The sequence below is a fragment of the Diachasma alloeum genome, unplaced genomic scaffold (assembly GCF_001412515.2).
Source record: "Diachasma alloeum isolate Michigan unplaced genomic scaffold, Dall2.0 Dall_scaffold_00176, whole genome shotgun sequence".
Lineage (NCBI taxonomy): Eukaryota > Metazoa > Arthropoda > Insecta > Hymenoptera > Braconidae > Diachasma > Diachasma alloeum.
In genome coordinates this window covers 6,003,421-6,027,072 of record NW_021680342.1, presented here as the reverse complement: position 1 = coordinate 6,027,072, position 23,652 = coordinate 6,003,421, and the positions used below count along the sequence as shown (strand labels likewise).

Here is a 23,652-nt window from a genome sequence, read left to right as displayed (position 1 = left end):
TTTGTCTTCATTTTTCGTCAAGTCACAGGAAGCTTCGGCGTGTCTTTATTACGAGTATTTCAATTTCTAATAATATATAATATATATAGCCATAATCATTTCATTTTTGTTTCATTTTCTTTTTTCCCTCTGCCTCATTCTTCAAGTTTTTTGAATATTAATGTTAATGAATGATTCAGTAGTTGAATTCCGTTATTCAACTGTAATCGAGAAGGAATATGGTTTTCAGAGGGAATCAACGTGAAAATAGGACACAGATAATTTCATGTCTCTGGTATTATTATTATTATTAGTATTATTATTATTTTTAGTTCACTTTACGTCTATACGTATCTTTGAAGCATTTGTTAACACTTTATCCACTGCACTCCGAATTAATTGCAAAATAATTACGACAACGATTTTATTTTTCTTCGCTTAAATGTGCTTATATAATATATCAATGTTTCTCGACCCCAACGACTCATTCATATTATCAACGATAACGTGAAATATCGTATCAAACGTAATTAACGTGAAATGATAGATTCAGTCATGTTGATTATATATTTTTTCATTTTGTTATTTTGTTTCTTCTTTTATTTATCCATGCCCATTCCGTTGACTGTTTTGCAAAATATGAGAAACGATTAGGTTCTTCTTTCTTTTTTTTTTCATAAAAATCCCATCACATGATTATTTAATTACCCTGCACCAAACAAAGTCGTGTACACACGAGAGAGGCCTCTATTTGTTAAAAAAGTTTCTCATTTCATCACATTTGATATAATAATTTTTTTATGAACAATATTATATACACTTGGTGAAAATATTCGGAAAAAATATTAAATGGCGTTCATTAAATTGAATACGCAAAATCGTGAAGCGTTTCATATTTTTCACTGAAGACGGAAGCGACTGAAATTTATAAAAATCAAATGGACTATCATAAATTATGATAGAACGTTGTAAGTAGAAAATTAACTGGAAATCCATACATTAAAAAATTGACGTAAATTTACTATTACTATCATTTCCTTATTCTCCATAATAATCAGAATAAAATGATACACTCAATCGTGACAAATTCGTTGTACCTCGTGCCCTTAAACTCTTAAATACTCGTATAAACATCAAAATCAACAATACATCATTTGATCATATAAGTGCGCATCAATTATTCTCGTATTTTCGCAAAACAGTTCGGCCGGTATCAATCACTCTCGTCTATTAATCCATTGCATAATCTATCTGCCATGTTCATTTGAATTATTTAATTGTATATAATTGTCGTATTATAATACGTTCTATCTATGTATAATAGGCGTTTACAGACTAAGGCGGGGAGGGACGCAGAAAGAAATCCCGGGTTTGCCTTATTTAATGGTTTTTTGTCGCTCTTGGGCTTGTCATTTTCACCATCATCATTAAGAAAAAAATTGTTTACAATTATTTTTGAATGTTAAACTTTGGGTATTTACTTCTCTCTGGCTTTGTTCTTGCACCTCGATCGATTGCGTAAAAACTACACGTAATACCAATTGACTAAAAATCAAAATGGGATTGTCACTCTCAGGGGAAATAATGGTTTTTAGATAAAACGACGGATCTGGCGGGTGATTCAATCTCATTCTCATGGAAAATATCTACGTGTCCAGCACGCAGAGTAATCAGCTCCATTTTCGTTTTCTTTCGATATCTATAAATCACTATAGATCAAATCACTCACAAACGATAATTAAATTTTAATGATAAATAAAACTAGCCCGATGTTGACAATGGTCTCAGAAATACTCAGGGCAGTTGATTGATAATAAACTCAGAGGAATTGTTTCAATGTTCCTTACAATTTTTTTTTGTCACAGGATCACAGGACAATCGGTGCCTAGAAAATTCGGACGGGCAGTGTGAGCTCGCGAGGTGCATTCGAACGGAGTCTTCAATTATTATTTTTTTTTATTTAGTGAGGGAATTGTGATGAGTGGTATGTTTTTTCGCATGAATTGTTTTGAATGGAGTGAACCGAGGAGTTTGCATTCTTTGGAGTTTTGTCATTCTGATGAATATGTCGGGAATACAGTGGAATTTCAGGGGTTTATCATTACACCTGGGAGAATTCCATCGCCCATTCATGCTTGAGGTATTCAAAATATTGACATAAACTCGAAAATGTAATTGTTAATTTCCCCTCATACATTATCAATGAAGAGTTAAATCAAATAACTAGTGATGATCATGTCGCACTCGATTAGTTTCTCGAAGCTACGCGCTATCTTGATACAGTAATTGATGCAGGACATCAACAACAGATCTAAATGATTTTACCTGTTCTTCCTTAAAAAATGAAGAAAGCTCAAGGGTGCAGAACGTCCTCAAGCAATCTCGTCAGGACAATGTTCCTTAAGATACTTCTCCTAATTCATTAAATCACTCCCTAATCTCCTTGCATCCTACGTTCACCGAATTCCATCAGTCAATTATATTTTTATGTTTTCAATTGTTCTCCTGTCTTATGTATTTTTAATTATTTTCACATCACTACTGTTGGTTGGATTTGAATTTGTTTAATCATTTTTATGGACTTTTGGACGTGGAATCTGGATGGAGTGTGGTGTACTGGTATATCTTAACGCGCGTGAGAAAAAAAAGCTCTTCATTCTTATCGAGTATGAAACTTTCCACTCTTCGATCCTCAATATTTATCAATTACCTCTGCCACTTTCGATTGAACTCAGTGTTTATTCTCCTTTGTTTCTTCATTCCCTTGAGAAAACAGTCTCGGCATTGACTAGTAAAAAAACTCCAGCATTGTCTTCAGCTCCTAAACTACAAGACGTAACTATAGGAATCACCCGAACGCTTTATTTTTTTCATTTCGTCGTTTGACCTCAAGGGATTTCTCCACATGGATTCACCATGCTCTCTGTCTCCATTCTGTTACTTTTCTCCTTCTTACTCCTCCCACATCCATCATTTACTCTTGTCTCCATCGAACTTTCTTTTCGAACGTTAATAGTTACTCATAAAATCAATAAATCGGAGATAAAATCATGCAGGTAAATCAGGTAGCGCCTTGTGTCTGTTGAGGGACAGTATATCCTCAAAAAGTGAGTACCATATTCAATAAAAAATCAAACCTAAATACAGCAAAAAACATTGTGAGACGGAATGTAAAACAGCGTTCGATAAATCTCTCTAATCCACCCCTCCCATTTGCTCTTCATACGACTGATAATTATTTCATAGCATTTTTCTCTCTTTATCGGAGTGCAACGCTATCTATTATTTATTGAATAAATCATGGTCAACCTGTCCACTCCGCATCTGGAGCCAATCAAACCGTGATCACTCGTCCGTACGACGCACTCAATGCATATAGTTATCAACAAAAACTCCCCCCGAATTAGTCCCATCGATCGACGCTCGTGACAAAGGTGAATTTCAATTAACAAAATATCCACCACGTGTTTGCGGAAATTAGAAAGCACCTTTTCCAATTATTTACTCTCTGGATCATTCGATTTCGTTATGTTCTCTTGTGTTTTGATTTACGTGGTTAATTCTATAACGTACAAAAATGCATGAAGCCTCCCAAAATCTATTTTGAGTTAACACGTATTAGCACGTAAAGCCATTCAGCAAATTGTTCATATTGGCCATTGATGATTAATAAATGATTATGAGATATTACTCATTGTATTTAAAATGAATTGTTCTAGAAGGCCCAAAGGAGCATTGGACGACGATCACGTGAACTCATCAGCTCCAATTATTCAAATTCATCGATTTAAATAATTCATTCACACCCTCAATCTTCCGTCAGCGGTCTAGTCTATGATGCGACTTTGTTTTACGATTTTTCTTATGCTCTCGTTTTTTTTAAGCCTGATTCTCGGATCCTCCCTTGCCCCAGAATTTGTCAAAGCGATTGCGAGCGATTTCCAGTACATCACTGGTGACTGATCGTTGTTGAGCGCCTGGACTAAGGGCTGGTGCCTCCAGTACGTGATAGCCAGCACTGGAAGTGCCGCCTGTACCACCTGGAGGCACTACTGGGTCTTCTGCTTCTAGAACACGATAGCCTGATTGCGTCACTGGGGCTGTTGTTGTTGAGGGTAGAGGATCTTCGGATTTTTGGCCTCGATCGAACTCGAAGACTGGATCCTCTAGGCAACGGAGGTTTGTCCCGGCCACGGGTTTTATCGAAGGCTCCTCAGGCAGCTTTTCCTTTGTTTCTGGTGCTACTGATCCCTGGAGACATAAACAAGAAGGTGTAGCTAGCACATCTGGGTTTCGTGGGGTGGTGGTTATTTATTTTTCATCGTGGGAACACTCTCTGGAAATGTTACAGAGAGATTGGCTTGTTTCGTACGGATAAATTTTCCATTGTCATGAATAATTGAGGGGATATGTTGTGGACTGAAACTGTGGGTGAGACTTGTTACTAGCCGCACGATAGGAATATCGGAATAAATTTCTCGAGAGGTACAGAGGTACTAGTGTAATTTTGATTAATAAATAAACCCAGAATGCAAATTCAGCAGCGTATTTTGCGGGGAAACACAGGAGAGACAAGTTCAACAGGAATTTGTAGGTTGTCCGGTGGATATTTTCCGAAGGGTGAGGTTTTAGGAAACGGTGCTCTTGTTATTTACTGTTTTACTCGCCATTTTCCTCTTTACAGCATATAAAAAGCCTTTATCGCCATTCCTGTCACATGAATCGTTTCAGACATATTTGCGAATAAAATCTTTGTGAAGTGCTCTTTATGGAGTTTGCGCTTCGCGCAGCCTGCTCAAAACTCGACTTCTGCACGACTTGACATAAAATATTATAGAGTACTCGGTAATAAATTTCGTTTTCAAAGAATGTGTATACAGACCTCGCCTTCGGCTCGGCCTGTAAACTACACATTCGTTGAAAACGAAATTTCTGCCCTTGTACTCTAATGTACTATAAAATGAGCAGATGTGTCGTAACGTTCGACATGAGCTTTTCGAAAGAAAAACGTAGTTTTTTATGCATTTATGTATTTTGGCATGGACAACTCAAAAAGAAAATGTCAAACAGTCATTTGCGGTCGTTCCCGCCGTTTTTCACTTTTTTGTTTATTTCGGATTGTTGCAAACATTCTGCCGTATTCAGCGAATGTTCCGAGTACGTAGAGAGTATAGTATATTTTAGGGCGAGTGCCATGGGGTTTTTTACTCGCGTGGAGTTGGCGTCCGAGCCGAAGGCGAGGACTGACCAACTACGTGAATGAAAAAACCCCATGGCACTAGGCGTGAACGATATTTTTCCCTAGTGATTTTCAGTTTTACGAGTTTGGGGAAGGGTCAATACCAATCCCCCGACAAGGAAAAGTGAAGATCAGTACGGAAAAATATATATAATTTATTGTTTTCATATGAATGCATTCTCTCTTGCTATGTGGAATTATGGGAGGTATATGAAACCAGTAATAATTTATTGAAAATAGAAATATTAAAAAACACTATATGTATGCTTGGCAGAGTACCGTGCATTTTGCATGCATAATGTCATTTTTTCAACTCAACTCTGACCGATAGAAGACTTTTATCACCACCAGAGTAAACTAGAAGTTACTCGAGGGATTTATAAAATTTCAACAAAAGATTTGCACCGTTAGGGTATATTTCCTGGAGTAAAAATTTTTGTGAGAAGAAATTTTATCCGAAGTCAGTAGTGATGTGATAAAGAATACAAAATCACTCCAACGCATATAAAATCTTTGCAAAGTGTTTTGATCAAATTAAATCCATTGGAAAAGAACAAATGTTGAACTAACTCCAATCATGCCTATTCAATTTCGATTAATAATGGAAACACCTTGACTTCAAAACTGAGTTAGTGAAGAGCACCACCAATTTATGAATATTATTGAATGGCTTGCACGAACGTTGTGATCTATAAAAAAGCTCACTTGACACGTTCCCCCTTAACCCACCAGTTTTGCCATATTTTGTGACTAAAATATTCGTAAAGAACTCTTACTCATCTCCTTTTCTGTACAACTTCGCAACAGAATTCTATCCATCCATTAAAAAACGAGGAAATGTTGAAATTACGTCATACATATCTATTCAAACAGTTTCCATTGCTTCTATTTCATTAATTAAACATTCCAGAATTTTATCAGTATCGAAATCACTCGGGACAATTCTTTCCATTTTCATTTAATTGAAAATCTCCGTGCAAACGAGGAAAATTGTAATTAACCGAATTCAATGGTATCGAGTTAGGTATGTATAATTAGTTTCACTCCATTAAATACTCTCTGTGGCCGGAATTCATATCACAGTGAGATAAAAAAGTTGTTGAGCACCGAGGGAGAGTTGAAATAATTAAAAATTACTCCAGCATTTCCCGGCGCTTCGAATTCTCTCAGTCTGAATAATGAAGTACCTTATCACTTTGGGATGCTGTGGATGTACCCTGTAGATTGTTCGGTAGTGGACTGTCCCTCTCCGAGTCGAGATCCTTGTGGCCGTTGAGTCCGGTATAACTCCCCAGGGAGACGCTCTCGCTCTCCGGTGACTTGTATCCTGAGTGCTGGGATTGATGATGAGATTTGTGCTGAGCTAGTTCCGGGGGCGCTGACTGGGGTGTTGATATCACTGTCGACCCTGCCGCCCAAGTCTTCGCTTCGCTGTGGGGTCGCGTCAGAAGTTCCCCTGTAAATGAATATTATTAGTGATTTCAACGGACGTAATAATACATCAGCAACAAAATTCAATGATATTTACCGGCAACAAACTAAGAAATATGATACCAGTCTCTTAATTGCACTTTAATTAATACAAAATCATTAGATTGTTTTATTAATACATTATGCATGATTTAATTTCATTGGATTATTGAAATAATTATGGGGCACTGAGAGGAGAAATTATTTTTCAAGATGCACTTCTTCAGGCGGGTTATTCCCGAGTGATTTAAGTAAATTAACATTGCTAATGATTCTCATAAAAAATCTTGTTTTTGACGAATCTTCATTCGTTACATATCATGTTGCGTCATGAACAAACTTAATTTTTTGTTCATAACAAAAGTTGACTTATAACGTCAACAGATTTTGTCCCTCACAAACGAAATTTGTTATTACCAAGTGGAGTTTAGGGGTGTATTCGTACTTGTTGGGAATCGTTTCTCCATTTTTAGAAATCTATTGGTAATTTTTAAAGATTCTTGACACTAACTGCAATTACCATGAATTTTCAAAATTTAGGATTTTGTCACTGGAAATTAACTACACAATATTTTATTTTAGAATGTACGTACTCATTAAATTTTAAAACATCACAGATCCCCAAAGACTAAAACTTTTTTTCCTCTGTATTCCAATGGTGGAAATCATCGTTCACAAGAAAAGACCCACCAAACTTCATTTTTATCAAAACAAGGTTGATTTTTTTTTAAATTTAACCGTTTCCCATATAACCGCTTAGGTTCTTTATGGTCCCATCCCAACCACCACCCATTTGCGGTTCCAAGGGCTGACTTTTTACCCTGAATCATGTCACAATCACCTTGGGACGAGGGGCTAGTCACTTAGGAAATCACTGGACAAGTCGACTGGAAATCAAGTGATTTCTATTTTCGGTAGTGATTTCTAAAGATTTCTGGAAATCATCGGAAATCATTAGAAATCATCGATAAGTGTAAAATCGAAATTGATTTTGCAGTTTTAACTCGACAATTTTTATTATGGTATTGGTGCGTTCGAAATCACCTAATCCCGAAATGTGACGCTGTGAAGTTTTTGACATCCTTGTAATTGTAACGTCAAGTAGAAAACTGCGCTTATCTCCTGCGATTATTGCTTGAAATCACGAAATCATTGGAATCTACTAGAAATCATGGAAATCACAAGAAATTATGATTCATCGAATTCATGGAATAGAAATCATGGAAATCACAAGAAATTATGATTTCTAGTAGATTTTTCAGTTTCACCCGAAATCACTACCGAAAATGGAAATCATGATTTCTAATGTTGATTGGGAAATCACAAAAATCATTTGCGAAATCACAGAAATCAAGAGGAAATCACAGGAAATCATCTGATTCTGGAAATCACTGAGTCACTCGATTGAGGAGTCACCACCCCCTCGCCCTGGGAGCTGCACTTTGTGTACAAGCTCTCCTGGTAACCAAAGGAAATGATGACAAACCCTAGCCGCCATGGACCTCCATTGACCGGGTATTATCGGAGAATGTTTCTCAAGCATTCAATCTCGACTGTTCCTGGTGTCTTGATAGTTTCCGAGGTTTTAAAAGTCATCGCTCAAGGCCGGACTCGAACACGCGCCTCACGGGGTCATCCATCCAGCACAGCGTTGATAACAAAAGTTGACTGATAAAGTCAAAAAATTTCGCCCCCACGAATGAAATTTTGTTATCAGTAAGTAGAAGTATACTGCAGTTGGTACTTGATTGTTTTGCGTGTTTTAACGGGAGCAACGATGAACAGAAATATGATACCACTCCCTTAATTCCACTTTAATTAATACAAATTAATTAGATTGGTTTATTAACACATTACGTATGATTAATTTGAATTGAATCATTGAAATGAATTAACGTGCACTTGAGACGGGGAATTATTTTTCTTCAAGATGCACTCCTCCAACCGCCAGGTTATTCCCAGATGATTCAAGTTGGGTTTCATGCGCTACAACCATGTTGTACCACAAAATGATCATGTTGAACATAAACTTCAATTAATTTCCTTAACATAGTACCTAACTCGATCTACCTGGAACAAACGTATCTGGAGATGTGTATTATTGAAACGATAATTTCTACTCCCAGGAAAATCCGAACTTGGCAAAAACAATTTTTTCTTTCAGTACACACATACGACATTTCACCTGTGTTTTAGTATAAATTTTTAAAAATATTCCATAACTTATTTGAAATTTTGATTAATTTGTGATCGAAAAAATTATGTAAATTCTATGGCTATTCAAATTTCAATTTGACGTGATGATGCGAGTCATGATATTAAATCAATGCGACCAATTAACCGATTTAAATTCGTGGAACATGAAAAAATCAATTTCCTTGAATTTTCAAAATAAGTAAATATTTCCAAAAATGAAAAAATTTATTGGAAAACGTAGCGCATTCAGTAGAAAATTATATTGGTTTTCTATTGGAATTCTACTAGTTGTTTATTGACTTGAATTGAAAATTATTCCATTTTACCTTTTGGTTTTATGTTTTCCAATAAATTTCTGGTTATAAACTGTTAATACAAATTCATTTTTCTATATAATTTATTCTGTCGCAAATTCTTTTGTAAGAATAAGAATTCTTATCCATGAACAGCTCAATTTTTTTTCTACTTCACGAAGAAAAAAACACGCACGAAAATTACTGTATAATCTAGGTAATCGCGGAGCGAAATTATATTTTTATTTTATATGAAGAAAAAAATGTGAGGCAAACAATAAATTTCCCCATTGGGAATGTAATTTTTATGCAAGTGCACCGTCAAATTTGTAAGTTGTTGGTGAAAAAGTACAAAAAAGACGGAGTAATTTTATGGCATTTTGAGCGAATTTTCACCGTCTACCGCAACTTTTGATTGATTTGTTTCTCCGTGTTGCATTTTCCAATGAGGAATAAATAAATATAGGGCGAGCAAATTGTCAAAAACATATCTCAAGATGTCTTTCTTACAAAAAAATTTAAAAGAATCAATCATATAGAATTCCATGAAATACCTATCAAAAATCGAATGGAAAGGCTACAAAAATAAAGATAGAAATAAAAAACACAGTAGTGGCTTCGCATAAGATACCTCGCTATAAGATACCTCGCACTCCGAGCGCTCGAGGCCTACCCCCACTCTCGGCACTTTTATCGCCTCCCGAATGTTTATTTTCCCTGGGCTTCTTATAAGATACCTATGGCCCCGGTCATTTTTCAATGGGAAGAGCGTAGTTATAAGGATCAAACGGTGTTAAGCGTCAAACTGGAGGGACGAACGAAGTGATCATGAGGGTCTAATGACCTTAAGGGGGGGTCACACCACTTTGTTCAAGTAATGGAAATATACATCGATTTGTTTTCACTTTTCCCACACTGAGAGAAAAATTTTCTGATATGTAGACCATATTTACTTGAGAGAAGTGAATTATTTTCAATGGTTTAAATCCCCGAATGCTTGCGGTTCACGGAACTCGAATGAATTCTCATTTATCACTATTCTTGCGCATTATATCATGAATGTATTACATATCGAAATATTGCCACTGCATAACAAAAAAATCATGAAAACAATAAATACTTGAAGATTGACGGTTCTTATACGCGATTACAGTGAGTTCATTAACGACAAAATCATACTTGAGAACAAGAATATGTTAAAGCATGAGACCTTTCTCGGGCCACGTGAGTTGAGATGCCTGGGAGAATTAAACAGTTGAAGAAAAATGACGTGTCTCAAGGAAATATGTTTCAGATATTAGAATTTTTTTTTCTCAGTGCATCGAAAAATCATAATTTTTAGTCGGTGATTATTCTCGAGTCCACCAACAATCCCCCAACATCAGCTGCCATTCTATCACGCGGGGGTTATTTTTAGAGCGAAAAGGGAACGCGGATGATACAAATTCAAAACATTAAACACATATAAATTGATTAGTTATCGATATTCATTCAGTAAAAATGAAAATTTCAATGAATTTGGGTGCAACGAGCGAGGTATCTTATTTGAAACCCGCTGATCCCTATTTTTCTCCTCTCTATGGGCGCACGTAGTAGGGGCATAGGGGTTCCCGGAATTCCACTCTCCTACTGTCCCTAAAGTATCTTATACGAAGCCTCTACTGTAATTAAATAATGATGATAAATTTCATTTCACTGCATGTGATTTGGAAATGTGCAAAAAATAGTGTTCACATTGCAATCAGAATTTCAATTCAGTAGCGAACTGGTAAAACGGTTTAAGTCGACGTATCTCCTTGTTGAGTTTTTGAGGAATATTTCGGAATCTAATGGAGATAGCGAAATTTTCGTAATCACATTGTTAGAGATGAAGCTACGATGTTGAAGAGGTGAAATGGAACGTGATGTGGAAGCGGTGAAATCAAAGACACGCGGATTACAAAAACACTGGGGATGTACTTTATTTGTGGCGCAAGCCACGCGTCTTGATTTTAGGAATACACGAATTGGTGAATGTCTCAATGTCAATTCGATAATAGTCTTTATGCCACTCATGCCTGAAACCGGCTGAATTAGACACGAGACGCGAAGCGTCGAGTGACATAAAATTTTGTTCAGTACTTGTTGGGAAATTTCGTCCTTAACGTGTGTGGTTACATCACTCGCCTTCGGCTCATGCTGTAAACCCCACACACGTTAAAGACGATATTGCCCCACACGTGCTGAAATATACTATTACACTGCACTAGAGATTCTCTCGATATTAAACTTGATGACTGACTCAAAATAATTGATAATTGAATCAAATAGAGGCGCTATACAGAGCGCTAGACTCGATGTAATACTCGGTGATGTGCTCGATACTCGGTTAGTTTGATACTGTACTCTATAGGCGAATCGCTGCCTAACTAATGTATACTCTTTGAGGAGTAGATTGATACTACTGAAATTTAATATTTGGCGATTTGCTTCGTGATTTGCCCGTGAACCCGAAGGGTCCCGAAGTCGGTCGAGATTTTCCGTTGAGCCCGGTAACTTTCGATACTGACTTGTTTGCTGGGTTTCAAACACACATTTTTTGTAGCTCTCAATCGGCTCTATAAAAAAGGTTGTAACAAAAATTTTGCTATCTCCCTTAGATTCCGAGATATTCATTAAAAACGGGTCAATAGTCAAAATTGACTTGTACCGTTTTACCAATTCGCTACTGAATTGTATTATTGTTGGCCTTACCTTCCCTCACGTTTTGGGTCACCGTGAAAGTCTTCCCGGTGTCCAGCGGCACTGTCCAATTTACAGGCTCCGGTGATCGCATTATCATTTGTTCTGGGGACTTTACTCGTGTTGGCTCTGGGGGACTCTTTACCACTGGCTCGTCGTCGAACCAAGGGCAGCTTGTCACTACTGCAGTCGCTACTGGTGCGGTGGCACTCTGTGACGGTGGAGTTGACGCGACGCTCGAATCGCCCCCGGTTGAGTTGCCGTTTACCTGCGGTTCTGCTGTCACTGGAAGCACCAACGTTCGAGGCTTATTCGGCAAGTGCCATCGGTCAGTCACTGGGGAACACTACGGGACATGCTCGCCCTCGACGTGAAAACGTCTCATTATTTATTTTTCCAATTTAATAAGTCTTTAAATTTTGAGTTCATTTGTATTTTTAGTCAATTTCTCTAGTATCAGTTGAGTGTTTTTTTCAGATTTCTTTTATTTTTAGTAAATTGGTTGCGAAATTAATTTCGTTCGTCAGGATGTCGTTGGTCGTTGATTTTTCAAAGCAGTCAGCCAGAAGCCGTGCAGCAATGCCAATTAAATCCAATGTATTTACATTTCACATCACATGACTTTAATTACGCTAGAAAAACGTCGAGTACGCGCGCATGACGAAGCCGATATTTTTGATGGATCATTTATTACGTCTATATTCATTTCAAAATGTCAATTTGACAGTTCTGCACAGTTAGGAAAGTACAAAGAGTGAGAAAAAAAAATTTTCAAATAAAAATATTCATGATAATTGGCAAACAATCCTTCTTATTTGAGAACTTGATGGGAATCAAACCTGCAAACGATGGGAAATGCAGAGAAAATAATTGACCCAAAATTTAAGAAATGAGATCTGTTTGTCCCAGTAATTTCCGGGAAAAAAGTAAACAACTGTAAAATGTATCTTTCTTCAATTTAGAATAGATTTTCCCTGTCTATTCAATCCAACCGTTGAACCTTCGATCCAATCAAGTCCAAACAATTCGAATTATTATCGTACGATTGATATTCTTAATTAAGGAAATGTTTTTCTTCTCTTGATAAACATATATTTTTGTGATAAAGTAATCGGAAATAAGTTGTCTAAAATTTCCACAATCGTATATTTCAGGGCGAGTGCCATGGAGTCTTTTACTCACGTGGAGTTGGCGTCCGAGCCGAAGGTGAGGACTGGCCAACCACGCGAATAAAAAACCCCATGGCACTAGCCGTGAACGATATTTTTCCGTAGTAATTTTCACTTTTACGAGTTTGGGGAAGGGCCAATACCAATCCCCGGACGAGAAAATGTGAAGATCAGTACGGACAAGGATTTAACACCCTGTGAAAGTGATTCAAGTCGTTACCCGGTGAAACATTAATGAGAAATTTACGACTTAAGAGCGAAATCGTGTTCTCCAACTTCTCAATCGCCCCTGTAGACTGAAATTAATAACAGTTGATAGAACAACGCCTTTCTCCATTCTCTTTAATCACAAATTTAATTGCATACAGATAGTTGGACACTAATTGTTCGAGTGTATTTGTAGGTGTAGACATATTTAATATTCAATCAACAACGTTCAACATCATATCAGCAGAGCAAACGTTTAAATACAGGAGATAGAGAGTATGAAGTAGCTGAAATCAGTGTTGGAATAGACAATGCAGAGACAACAGCCACATTGTCGCACAATTCAGTAAGTGTGTGAGAGTCTTCCGGTTAAGAGATTGATGGATCAGGAGAGTACGGGATAAGGGAACGGAGGAGGAAGACGTACAAGGAAGATGCATAAAGCACTCACGGACTACCAAGGTAAATGATCTCAGTATCTTGGTTAAAAGCAGAATATCGATGACACTGAGATTACACCAAAAATATACAAGTGGAGGAGATGGAGAGTGTAGACACTGTGGAAGTGGTGATGATGACTTGATGACACATATTTAGAGGGAATTAAGCTGTCTCTAGACATTCAGACATTTATCCATACAGTGAATAATAAAATCCATTGTTAGGGAGAACAAGCTTTTTTACTCAACTTGACGCGATTTAAAGCAGACATCGCTTTACATGGTGCCATAGAAATGACTTTAGATTCATTTTTAAATATTCATAATCGATAAAAAAATTAAGGGGTTGTAAAAGGTAACAGAACTAATAAACTTTCGTATATTGTTTAACTTCCTAATGATATCGTAAGTGAACGCGGAGAGAAAAATCTGTCAAGAATTGCAGCATAATTCTGGTAATCGTTTAGCGTATATTGACCTGAAATGGAAAAAAATGCAATACAAAACGCCAATATTTTCAAATAAAAATTCAACGAAAATATTGTGACCCTTACCAAAAATCATTTAAATTTTACTAGTTTTTTTTACAGAGATTGTTTACTAAATTTTTGAAAGATCAATTCTAATAAACGATTACTAACATTGAGAACTAATGTTCAAAATATTTTCCTCCCACCGAATGCATCTAACAGAAGGGTTAACCGGTATTGTTGTTGGCATTTCAAACACATCATGTGTCGGAAAATTTTGCAGCTAAAAAAATACCCATCGATATTTTTCGCCAAAAATCCCTTGCTTCTAAGATGAATACATAATACTAGTAACAAAAACATCAAAATCAATGTCTCACGTTTTAGATAGGACTTGTCACAACCATTGCAATGAAAAATTACCCCGGCAAAGAATGATTTTAAGCAAGAATATTCAGAGGATTCTTGTTGGGAATTGTTTCGTTCAGAGGCCTCATTTTGACTGACAATTTCCTCCAAAATGAATTACTTCCATAACAAATGTGCAATCAACTAGATTCCAATCTTCGAGTTTTACGTTTTGCTGAATTAGCCTGAATTCTAAAATCATTTCATGTTGGAAAAAAAAATGAATAATAAAAATCACGATGAAGGTCATTATCACTCGGCACAGTGGTAATGTCAAAAGCATGCTACTTACTAGCTTGCAGGGCTGCATTAGCTCGGTACGATTGGTATCGATTGTCGGAGGATGATTTGGATGGGTCGATAACAGTTGTTACCTGGGCCCTGGCACTACCTCGGGCTCGATTATTCTCATTGTTTAATTTTAGTATACGCTGTGATCTCGAGCCCGAGGGTGCTGCCTCATTGCCTGATGATACTGAGCTGGACACTGTTGTATGGACATCGACACTGTGTTGTGTCGTATTCTTACCGGGGACTTTCGTAACATTAGCAGAAGTAGGTTTCGCGTGATGATGAAGAGGACGATGGGGGGAAGCGGTGGTCGCGAGGAAGGCTAGAACATATATCGTAGATTGATGAAAATGATGTGAATGTTCGCACAGAGCTCCGAGCTTTCCACTACTTCTGCACTTTATTTTTATTCATTTTTCATTTTCTTAGCCAAGGAAGATCTCTGTTGTGATTGATAGAGTGCTGGTCTGACTTTTTGCGTGGGCTTTTACATGATCGCATCGATGTGGTGGGCTTCGTGAAGATGTCGTAATGAAGATGCTCGATGCAATTGTCAAGGGATTTGTGCAATACTTCAGAAATACTGGGAGATGATCTTCGATTGGGGGTGAGAGAAGAAGAGTTGAATGCGGAATTAAATATCTGTGTAGTATTCATTTGAAAAAATTGCTATGGCTTCAAATGGTGTTCTTCGACTGGATTGGATGATGCGATTGTCGGGCAATGCTCGAGAATGAATCTGTTAAAATTTTCATGAGAGAGAAATTGGGGAAACAAAAATTACTGGGCGATTCAAGGGTTGTGATGAATGACAACAATGAGAAATGTCATCTAGATGCATCTGACAACTACTTTGCAATAGCTTTCATGAGGAGTCATGGTAACTACATGATGACATCTATTTAAATGGATCCACTGACGATTTCGTTAGCGAAAGATCATTAGGGATACTTAATGGTTAATGTCGCAACAAAATAATGACACGATTGAGCGTTTTTATTTTTTTTTTTGCACGTGGCGGACAAAGGATTGACGTACATTTCCGGTGTGACCTTGGCGAGGGTTTCTTGTGGAGTTGCGTGGGCCCAGGGCCAGAAGGTGGTGGTGGTAAAGGCGGTATGGGCGGCTCGCTCGTCGACGACGATTTCACCGGGGATTGCGAGGATTCTCTTATGCTCCAACGAACTCGCCCGCCCACCGCTGAAACACCCGCTTTATTCCGCTAATCATTCCAATCGTTTTCACGTGTCACGCTCGATCGATACGGTTTTTTATTTCATCAAATTATTGTGTTGTTTTTTGTTTGTTTGTTGAGGATCTACAAGTGGGATAATCCCTGCAATTGAATAAATTCACGAACACTGCCGTTTTTGAGAATTCGATTATCAGAATTCGATTGGGAGTCCTCTAGGTTTTTTGGCGAATCTAATGGAAAGTTACATAATTTTGCAGTGCCATTTTTTGATAGATATATTTATCCGAAAATTGCCATGTATATTTGATAGAAATAACATTAATAGACAATACATGTTCATTTTTCCATATAACTTCTTGCAATGCAACAAATTCTTGGGCATTTTTTTTTTTCATTTTTCTCTATCCTGAAGTGATCAATCAAAGAAATACAACGCGGAAAAATTTGAAAAATTTATGCCTACACGGAGAGAAATGTTCAGTCAAAATTACGGAACTCACAATTCACTCACCGATGGAATCGACTCAGAAAATTGAAGTGACGGTATCGTAATTTTTCACAGGAGATTCAGACAAAAATTACGGAACGCTCCGGAAAAATTCCGTGCCAGTTCCGGGAAATTTCCTCCAACCACATTTCGCTCCGGAATTACGGAAAAGATGCATAATTTTGATTGAACATTTCTCTCCGTGTAACAATTTTCATAGATAAATTCTCAAGAGAATAAGTTGATATGGAAAAACGTAACAAACATTATTGATGTTGTTTCTATTAAATATCAATTTAAAAAATGCTCTTGAAGATTGTGAAATTTGCAGTAGATATTAGCCAAAAACAAATAGAATTCATCTAGAGTTTCAATATAGGAATTGAATACCATTTCCTAACGAAAGCGTTAGATTTTTCTGTTGTATTTTTTCACACAATCCTATAAAGTCCAATTCGACATTTTTCATTTTGAAGTAGCTCATAAATCCAACGTTCCGTGAATCAGCTTTATTGCTAGGACTTGGAAATCGTGAACTGAGAACACTGCCTGCGATTTTTCAGAGCACGATGCAGGCCATGTATAATGTTGTGCAGTTCTGTATTTGTGAGTGATGTCATGTTTGAAACTTTAGGATACTTGAAAGAGGACGACAATGGTGTATAGAGTCACTGTAGACGAGAGGTGAGACCTCTCGAAAGTTTACCTTTTGTAACGATAAAACTCTGCTAATGAACAATCGCAAAGAATGATAGGATAGATATCAATGCAGAGTACAGAGATATATAGAGACAATAAATAGATGACTATCATGCAAATTCTCTCTGGACAGTTCAACGAAGATTTTTGTTTTCACTAAAATAAAATGAGGGAACAATCTGGACTGACACTGANGGGGGGGGGGGGGGGGGGGTGAAACGAGCAGCAGTCAAAATTTCCAATAATAATACACGTTGCACGAGAATGCAAGTTATGTTCCTACTTCTATCGTGTGTATCTGCTGATGTTCCATTTTTCCTCCTCATGTCTAGGAATGAGTAGATTAGACTTTTTTTTTATCTAAAAGAGTTTGCGACGATCGATCGAGGCACGACATTTCTCGTAATATATGTTGCAATAAGTGGGTAAGATCGACGTTGGGGCCAAAAAACCAAATTGGCAATTGGCTACAATGTCGAGTCGTTTCTCTTTACTTACTCGGACGGGGATGCCTCTCTGGCTCTCCACTTTTGTCCTTCCCCTCTTTGTCTTTATGCTCCTTCTCTTTCTCCTGGAAGATTTCAAAATTGTGGGATTGTAATTATTGGAGGGATAAAAGGAGAGAAGATCCAGATATGCGTAATATTTTACAAAAATGTGAAATAGATATATCATTTTACCACGAAATTCTCATTAGAATTATCATCTTTCACTACTTTACTATTTAAATTCGTGATGTCATTTTATTTGAGGTATTCATTTCGAAGTCGAAAGTTGATTTGAAGATCATTGAGACTTCACTTTACATTCCATAGGTCGTAAAAAAAATTTATATTGGATATTAATCGACGATAAAATTGACAATATGAACGCAATAGGATATAAATAGATGAAAACCCAGCAATCGAACTACATGTATAGTAACAAAGATTCGAGGCTGCCTTGGTCGTGCGTCGAGTCATCTAAAACTCTTTCTTCTGCCGGAAATTTTAGACTCGAAAGTATTTGAATGTGACACTATCTTGAAATGTTGTAATTTCAATTTTTGCATGTGATTTCGGGTATAACTGCCGTCTATTTATTTTTCGGAACAGGTACAAAATGAGTTTGATTACGGGACCAGTTCGGGCTTTGGTCAGTTGACCCTGAGAGGTGAATAAATCTATAAACTGCCGAAAATTAATTCATTGTCGGTTCTGAAATGGAATTCAAAGAATTGTTCTCCCAACGCAAAATAACATCTTTATTTTCCACTGTTGAGAATTTTTGTCCGATATTCCCAATACCATCCTTGAAAATTTATTAGCAAGTGGCAGTTACACTGAAATTTCAAGGAACTTCGTCATTGCAAACACACAATTTGATGAAAAAATCAGTGGGAACTCTGAATGTCATTTTTTTTATTCCATGGCAATTGTTAAAAATCAGGGGAATTAAAGTGAATATATATCTGAATTTCCAATTAATTGAAAATTCCGCGTAATTTGGTACTGAATATTCACGCTTTTATGAAAAATTCAAGTGAGTTAGGAAATTCTTGTGTTTCTCCTGGTCGAAAATTGGAAATTTCATCATATTTTTTTATTCATATTTCTTTCCTACTACCATTACGGTTTTATATGCTCCCCATTCGTCTGCCTTGCCTCTCCCTCTTCTCTCTTCTGATTTTTATCTGCGTTACCATGGGCCGTCTTACTCTTAACTGTACCCCATTCGGGCTAGGACTGCATGGGAAACCATGGAAAACCCCAGTCGTACAGCCGGCCGATTGTGCAGAGCCCTACTGTACCCTCCAATAATTTCCTATGACGTCACAAAGATGTGGAACGCTATATAAATTCCCTTCTTTAATGTAAAAATCTAGTCAGTCACACTGACTAGAGGGGCACATTAGGTCACTATACCGTGCCTACCTTCCGATATTTTTGGGCGAGGGTGTTCCTAAGCGGTCACCCCTCCAAGTATCAACTGCGCTAAACGCAGCTGCCCTCGGATGTCCGCTGGAGCAACACTCCCCCAACCATTACGGTCGGCTTAAATTTCATGATATTTTTCCGTCAAATCGAATTCAATGGCACTCTCCCGACGATTATTCCTAAATTGTCCATGAAATTTCAATCGGTTTCAAATTAATGGAAATAAATGCTGTACCTATCAATGCTATCCATTTTAAATCGCATTTTTCGGAATCAAACTATTGAAATAATGTTCTATTTGCTACATTTGATGATTTTGAAAGGACAATTAGCCATGAACATTGTCATTAGCAATTCAAATGGTATTTTGTTCAACTCTGTGCAGAATGAATGGAATTTCCTACCTTGGCATCTTTGCTGACTGATGGTGCTCGGGGGGTTTGACGTTTTGGTGACCTACTGAGGGGACCAAGGCTCTGTGAGCGTCCAGTCCTCGGGCTATTCTTGGGGCTCGATTTTGTTCTCGGCTGAATCTCGTCCTTAGCCTCGTCACGACGACGGGGTAACACTGGCTCAAGCTTCTCTCTTGTTGGAGAAGGTAACAGTGCACCGTCACCTGGATTTTAATGATTATGTTGATGTTAATCTTCTGGGAGTTTCTTGATGGAATTTCTTTGGGATTTTCCATTCGTTGAGAGCACTTAATACTCTCCACTATTTTTTTAATGAACTCACCAACACCTGTAGTACGGTCCAGATGATGGCGGATCAAGAAATCCTTTCTTGCGCGAGCCATAGCTCTCTCATTATCCTGGAGAATATAATCAAGTTAATTAGATTTTTACGTTTTAATGAGAAAAAAATGTCTCCTTCAAGTTTAACACTTGTGTTAATTCTTGTAAATTAATTCAGTAATTACACACCGCTTCTTGAAGAATTCCGGAAATAGGTCTGGCCTGAACGGAGGAGGGTCTACCAGCTGGTGGCATCGCATTTGTAATTGGTGCAACTTTTCTGGTGTTTTCCTTCTCCTTCTCCTCCTTCGTCACTGATCTGTGGGAGAGAAATCAAAACAAACAGCTGAGATTTGCAGTGCAAAATCTCTGTAACGAGGAGGCAAACGACGAGAGACGGAACAGAACAACTACGACAGAACCCGAAGTGAAGGTGCTGAAATTTATTCATTATGATGGCTTCCGGTGCTGAAATTTATTTGACAATTCACAAAATCCATTGATGCATTCGTGGATTCGGGAGACGATTCGTGTGAATGTGTCTGATAATTCAATTACAATCTTGGTTGTATTTTTTTGAGAGTGGAGAGGAATGAGTGGAAAACACTGAGTATACGTTTGTGTTTACTGGCCTGGCAAGTGACAGAGCGCTGAGGGCGTGATTATTGGAGACGTGTTTCCAGATTGATGAGACTTCCTCTGACGCCAAACCGCCACCCCAGTCACGATGCTGATGAATCAGACAAATTATGTCAATGAGTTAAGTAAATTTATTGAATACCAATTCTCTTTTTTCATTTCTCCCTCTGTAAATCTGTCAGCTTACAACTTTTTCTTCGAGAGTTTTCAATTTTTAATTTTTCAGTTTTCTGATTTTCTTGTTTTTTCTTTCATTTTGAATTTTTTCAGTTATTTTATGTTATGTCACGCCATGCAATAAGTCAAGTTTATCTGCACGGTGTGACATAAAAGATTATAGATCACTCGGGCATAAACTTCGGTTTCAACGAATGTGAGTACAGACCTCGCCTTCGGCTCTTCCTGTAAATAGAATTCGGCTCGGCTTTCGTCGAAAACGCAATTTGTGCCCTTGTACTCTAATGTACTATTATTTTTCCATTTTTTAGTTTTTTTTTAATCAATCAGTTTACAACTTTTTCGTCGGGGGTTTTTAATTTTTCAATTTTTCATTTTTTTATTTTCTTTCAACTCTCCCTTTTTAAATCAGTTATTCACTGAATCTCTACACAATATTTAAACTAGCGTTTTCCGATGTGAGACCATAATCGGGGCATGGGGTATAGTTATAGGTATGCAAGCCATCATAGCCCCGTTTAGGTGATTCTTTTATTTTAGATGCTACCACGGAACTTGAATTTTCCTAAACCGTCCAGCAATTGGCCTTTTCACCCTAATATGCACGATTAATTGTGTTTGAATTGATACTAATATTCTCAGTCTTAGGAATTTTTTTTCTGCTTATGATTGATATTCAAGAATCATCGACGCAACACCCTCTAACCATTCAGTATTTGTCGATGAAGCCAGTGAATTTGACTGTCTCCTCTCTCGGTTCATGAGAATGCTCACATGTAAATTGGATCGTAAAACTCTCGGTGACGAATCTCCCTAAAGAAAATCTGTTACCTTATACTCATCAGCAAGACGTCTGAGCTCGACAATCTCGGACGTTGGAAACGTATTTTTCACAGTCGACGGAGCTTTATCGATTTTTTTCGTTACACGATCATCTACAATCTTCACTCCCTTACCCGCTGACATTCTTTCCCTGCAAATGACAATTTCGAATTTGCCTTTTTCAATACAAGTATTTTTGGTGGGATTTTATTCGGGTCCTGTCGGAGTTGATCTTTTCGGATTGGTTTGAAGGAAGAAAAATCATAAAGAATATAAATTTGAAAATTTGTCCGACCTGAAGGATATCTTGAAATCAGTCAAATCCTCGTCTTTCTCGTCGACATCAGGCATTACACCATCAATGTGATCAGCATTGTTACCGAATAGTGGCTCGAGTTCAGATGCCTGGATTCCTACGAATCAGAATGAGGGAAACATTACGGGAGCAGTTGAATGAGGAAGATGGGAACCAAGTATTGATCGAGCGCTCATGATGGAACAAATGGGTTTCTTCGAGCAAAAATCAGTAGCAAAGTGGTCAATCGGTTTGAAAATCTCCAAGTAAAAAGTGTTCAGTCATGAAATTCGGCAATTTAATTAAGATAAGTGGCAATAATTCGGAAAAAGCATGAATAATGATTGCAATTCAAATCAAACTCGGCAAAAAATCATTTATTTTTGAATGTTCTCTGCTTGTGGGGAAATAACGGAAATTTCTTGAATTACTGGAAATCTGATGTTTTTCCACGGAATCGACGTTTCGTAACATTCTGAATACGCACGAATGCATTACGACGTCGTAACAAGAAAAAAGGTCGAAACCTTGAAAAAATGAAATTTTTCCGTAATTTTTTTAATTTTTCCGAAAAAGTAGATTTTTCAATTTTTTTTGATTTATAAAATGTTCCCTGACAATTCAGAATGGAGACTTAAATTCAGACATGTTAAGTTCAATATGTTCGGTAAAAATGGATAAATGAATAAACGAGTAGATGATAACATTTTCAGATAGCCTGGCCTCCTAAATTTGAAAGTGTCTTGTATGTACTGAAATCAACTTGCAATTAGATGCCTGACCTCTTTGCTACTGGAATGATGGGCCTGAAGACTCGATTGAACGAAATTTCAGATAAACATTGAATATTGAGTAATTGGATGTGAGGTATTCGTTTCTGATAATAATTTCATAATTTTCCGTCACTAAAATTGTTTTACACGAAGAAAAAAATAAGTGTCTTGCGTTGAGACGAAAGTTAAATTAAATTTTACTGAAATATCATATAAGAGCCTATAATGGGATTTGAACCTGGTACTGAAGAATCTTTTAAAAAATGAACCCCAAATCAATCATAAGCATAAGAACTAAAGAAATACACCACGTCGATATGAATTTATCAGTGACCAACAAAATGCTAATCTAATAAGCCCATATATCGTTCAAGTGTAAGTATTAGGGCATTGACAAATTGAGAAGCCCCTGAAGATGCAGCAGTACATGAAAGAACAAAAAAAGAATAGTTAATACGAGTAAATATACCGTCACGCTTGTGATCCACATCGCCTGGTCTCTTTCTCATGTGAACAGGCGCTGGTTCAGTTGGTGCAATACCCTGTTTAAGAGTACCCATGCTCATGGATTTACGTGGCCCACCTGGTGGACCACCAGCACCGCCAGCAGCTGGTATTGGCGCCACAGTCTCACCATTTGTCAGCTGGGCTCGCCTTGGCCAGGCAAACTGCAATCGATACTCGGTGCTTATCCGTGAAATCGCTTTGCTCAGCTGACTCGGCGGTAGAGCTGAACTGCCCGTCACTTCCTGTTATCAGAGATGAAATCATTGAGAACAAATGATGGGTAGAATCCATGTCGATGGGCCTTTGATGTTACAATTTGATGGCCGAAAGGGGCTTTAGCTACTTAACACGTAAATTTCACACATTGAGGTGAAGTGATGAAGAAAAAGAACTATTGGATGAGTTTCTTCGGTTTTTGGATGGAATGGAAGACGAATCGAAAGATTGAAGAGCTTGCATTCAATTTAATTTGGGAGATTAAATTGAAGATGTTGAAGTGGAAATAACAGAGTTTCATTTTTGGAA

The 23,652-nt window shown here is 37.4% G+C and overlaps 1 protein-coding gene across 1 annotated transcript in view; it reads right to left on the bottom strand.

Annotated features, from left to right (window-relative positions):
• Positions 1–261: 261 nt before the first annotated feature.
• The window catches only part of LOC107035613, a 60,842-nt gene continuing 37,451 nt past the window's right edge, over positions 262–23,652 (bottom strand). Inside the window, exons 5-17 of the mRNA XM_015253106.1 lie at positions 23,090–23,369; positions 21,848–21,965; positions 21,562–21,703; positions 20,547–20,644; positions 20,104–20,233; positions 19,916–19,991; positions 19,585–19,796; positions 17,763–17,835; positions 15,922–16,095; positions 14,885–15,205; positions 11,911–12,183; positions 6,406–6,674; positions 262–4,230 (exon numbers count right to left, since the gene is read on the bottom strand). Of these exons, the coding sequence (XP_015108592.1) occupies positions 3,859–4,230; positions 6,406–6,674; positions 11,911–12,183; positions 14,885–15,205; positions 15,922–16,095; positions 17,763–17,835; positions 19,585–19,796; positions 19,916–19,991; positions 20,104–20,233; positions 20,547–20,644; positions 21,562–21,703; positions 21,848–21,965; positions 23,090–23,369 (2,538 nt within the window). The 3' untranslated portion in view covers positions 262–3,858. The remainder of the gene's footprint in view (positions 4,231–6,405; positions 6,675–11,910; positions 12,184–14,884; positions 15,206–15,921; positions 16,096–17,762; positions 17,836–19,584; positions 19,797–19,915; positions 19,992–20,103; positions 20,234–20,546; positions 20,645–21,561; positions 21,704–21,847; positions 21,966–23,089; positions 23,370–23,652) is intronic.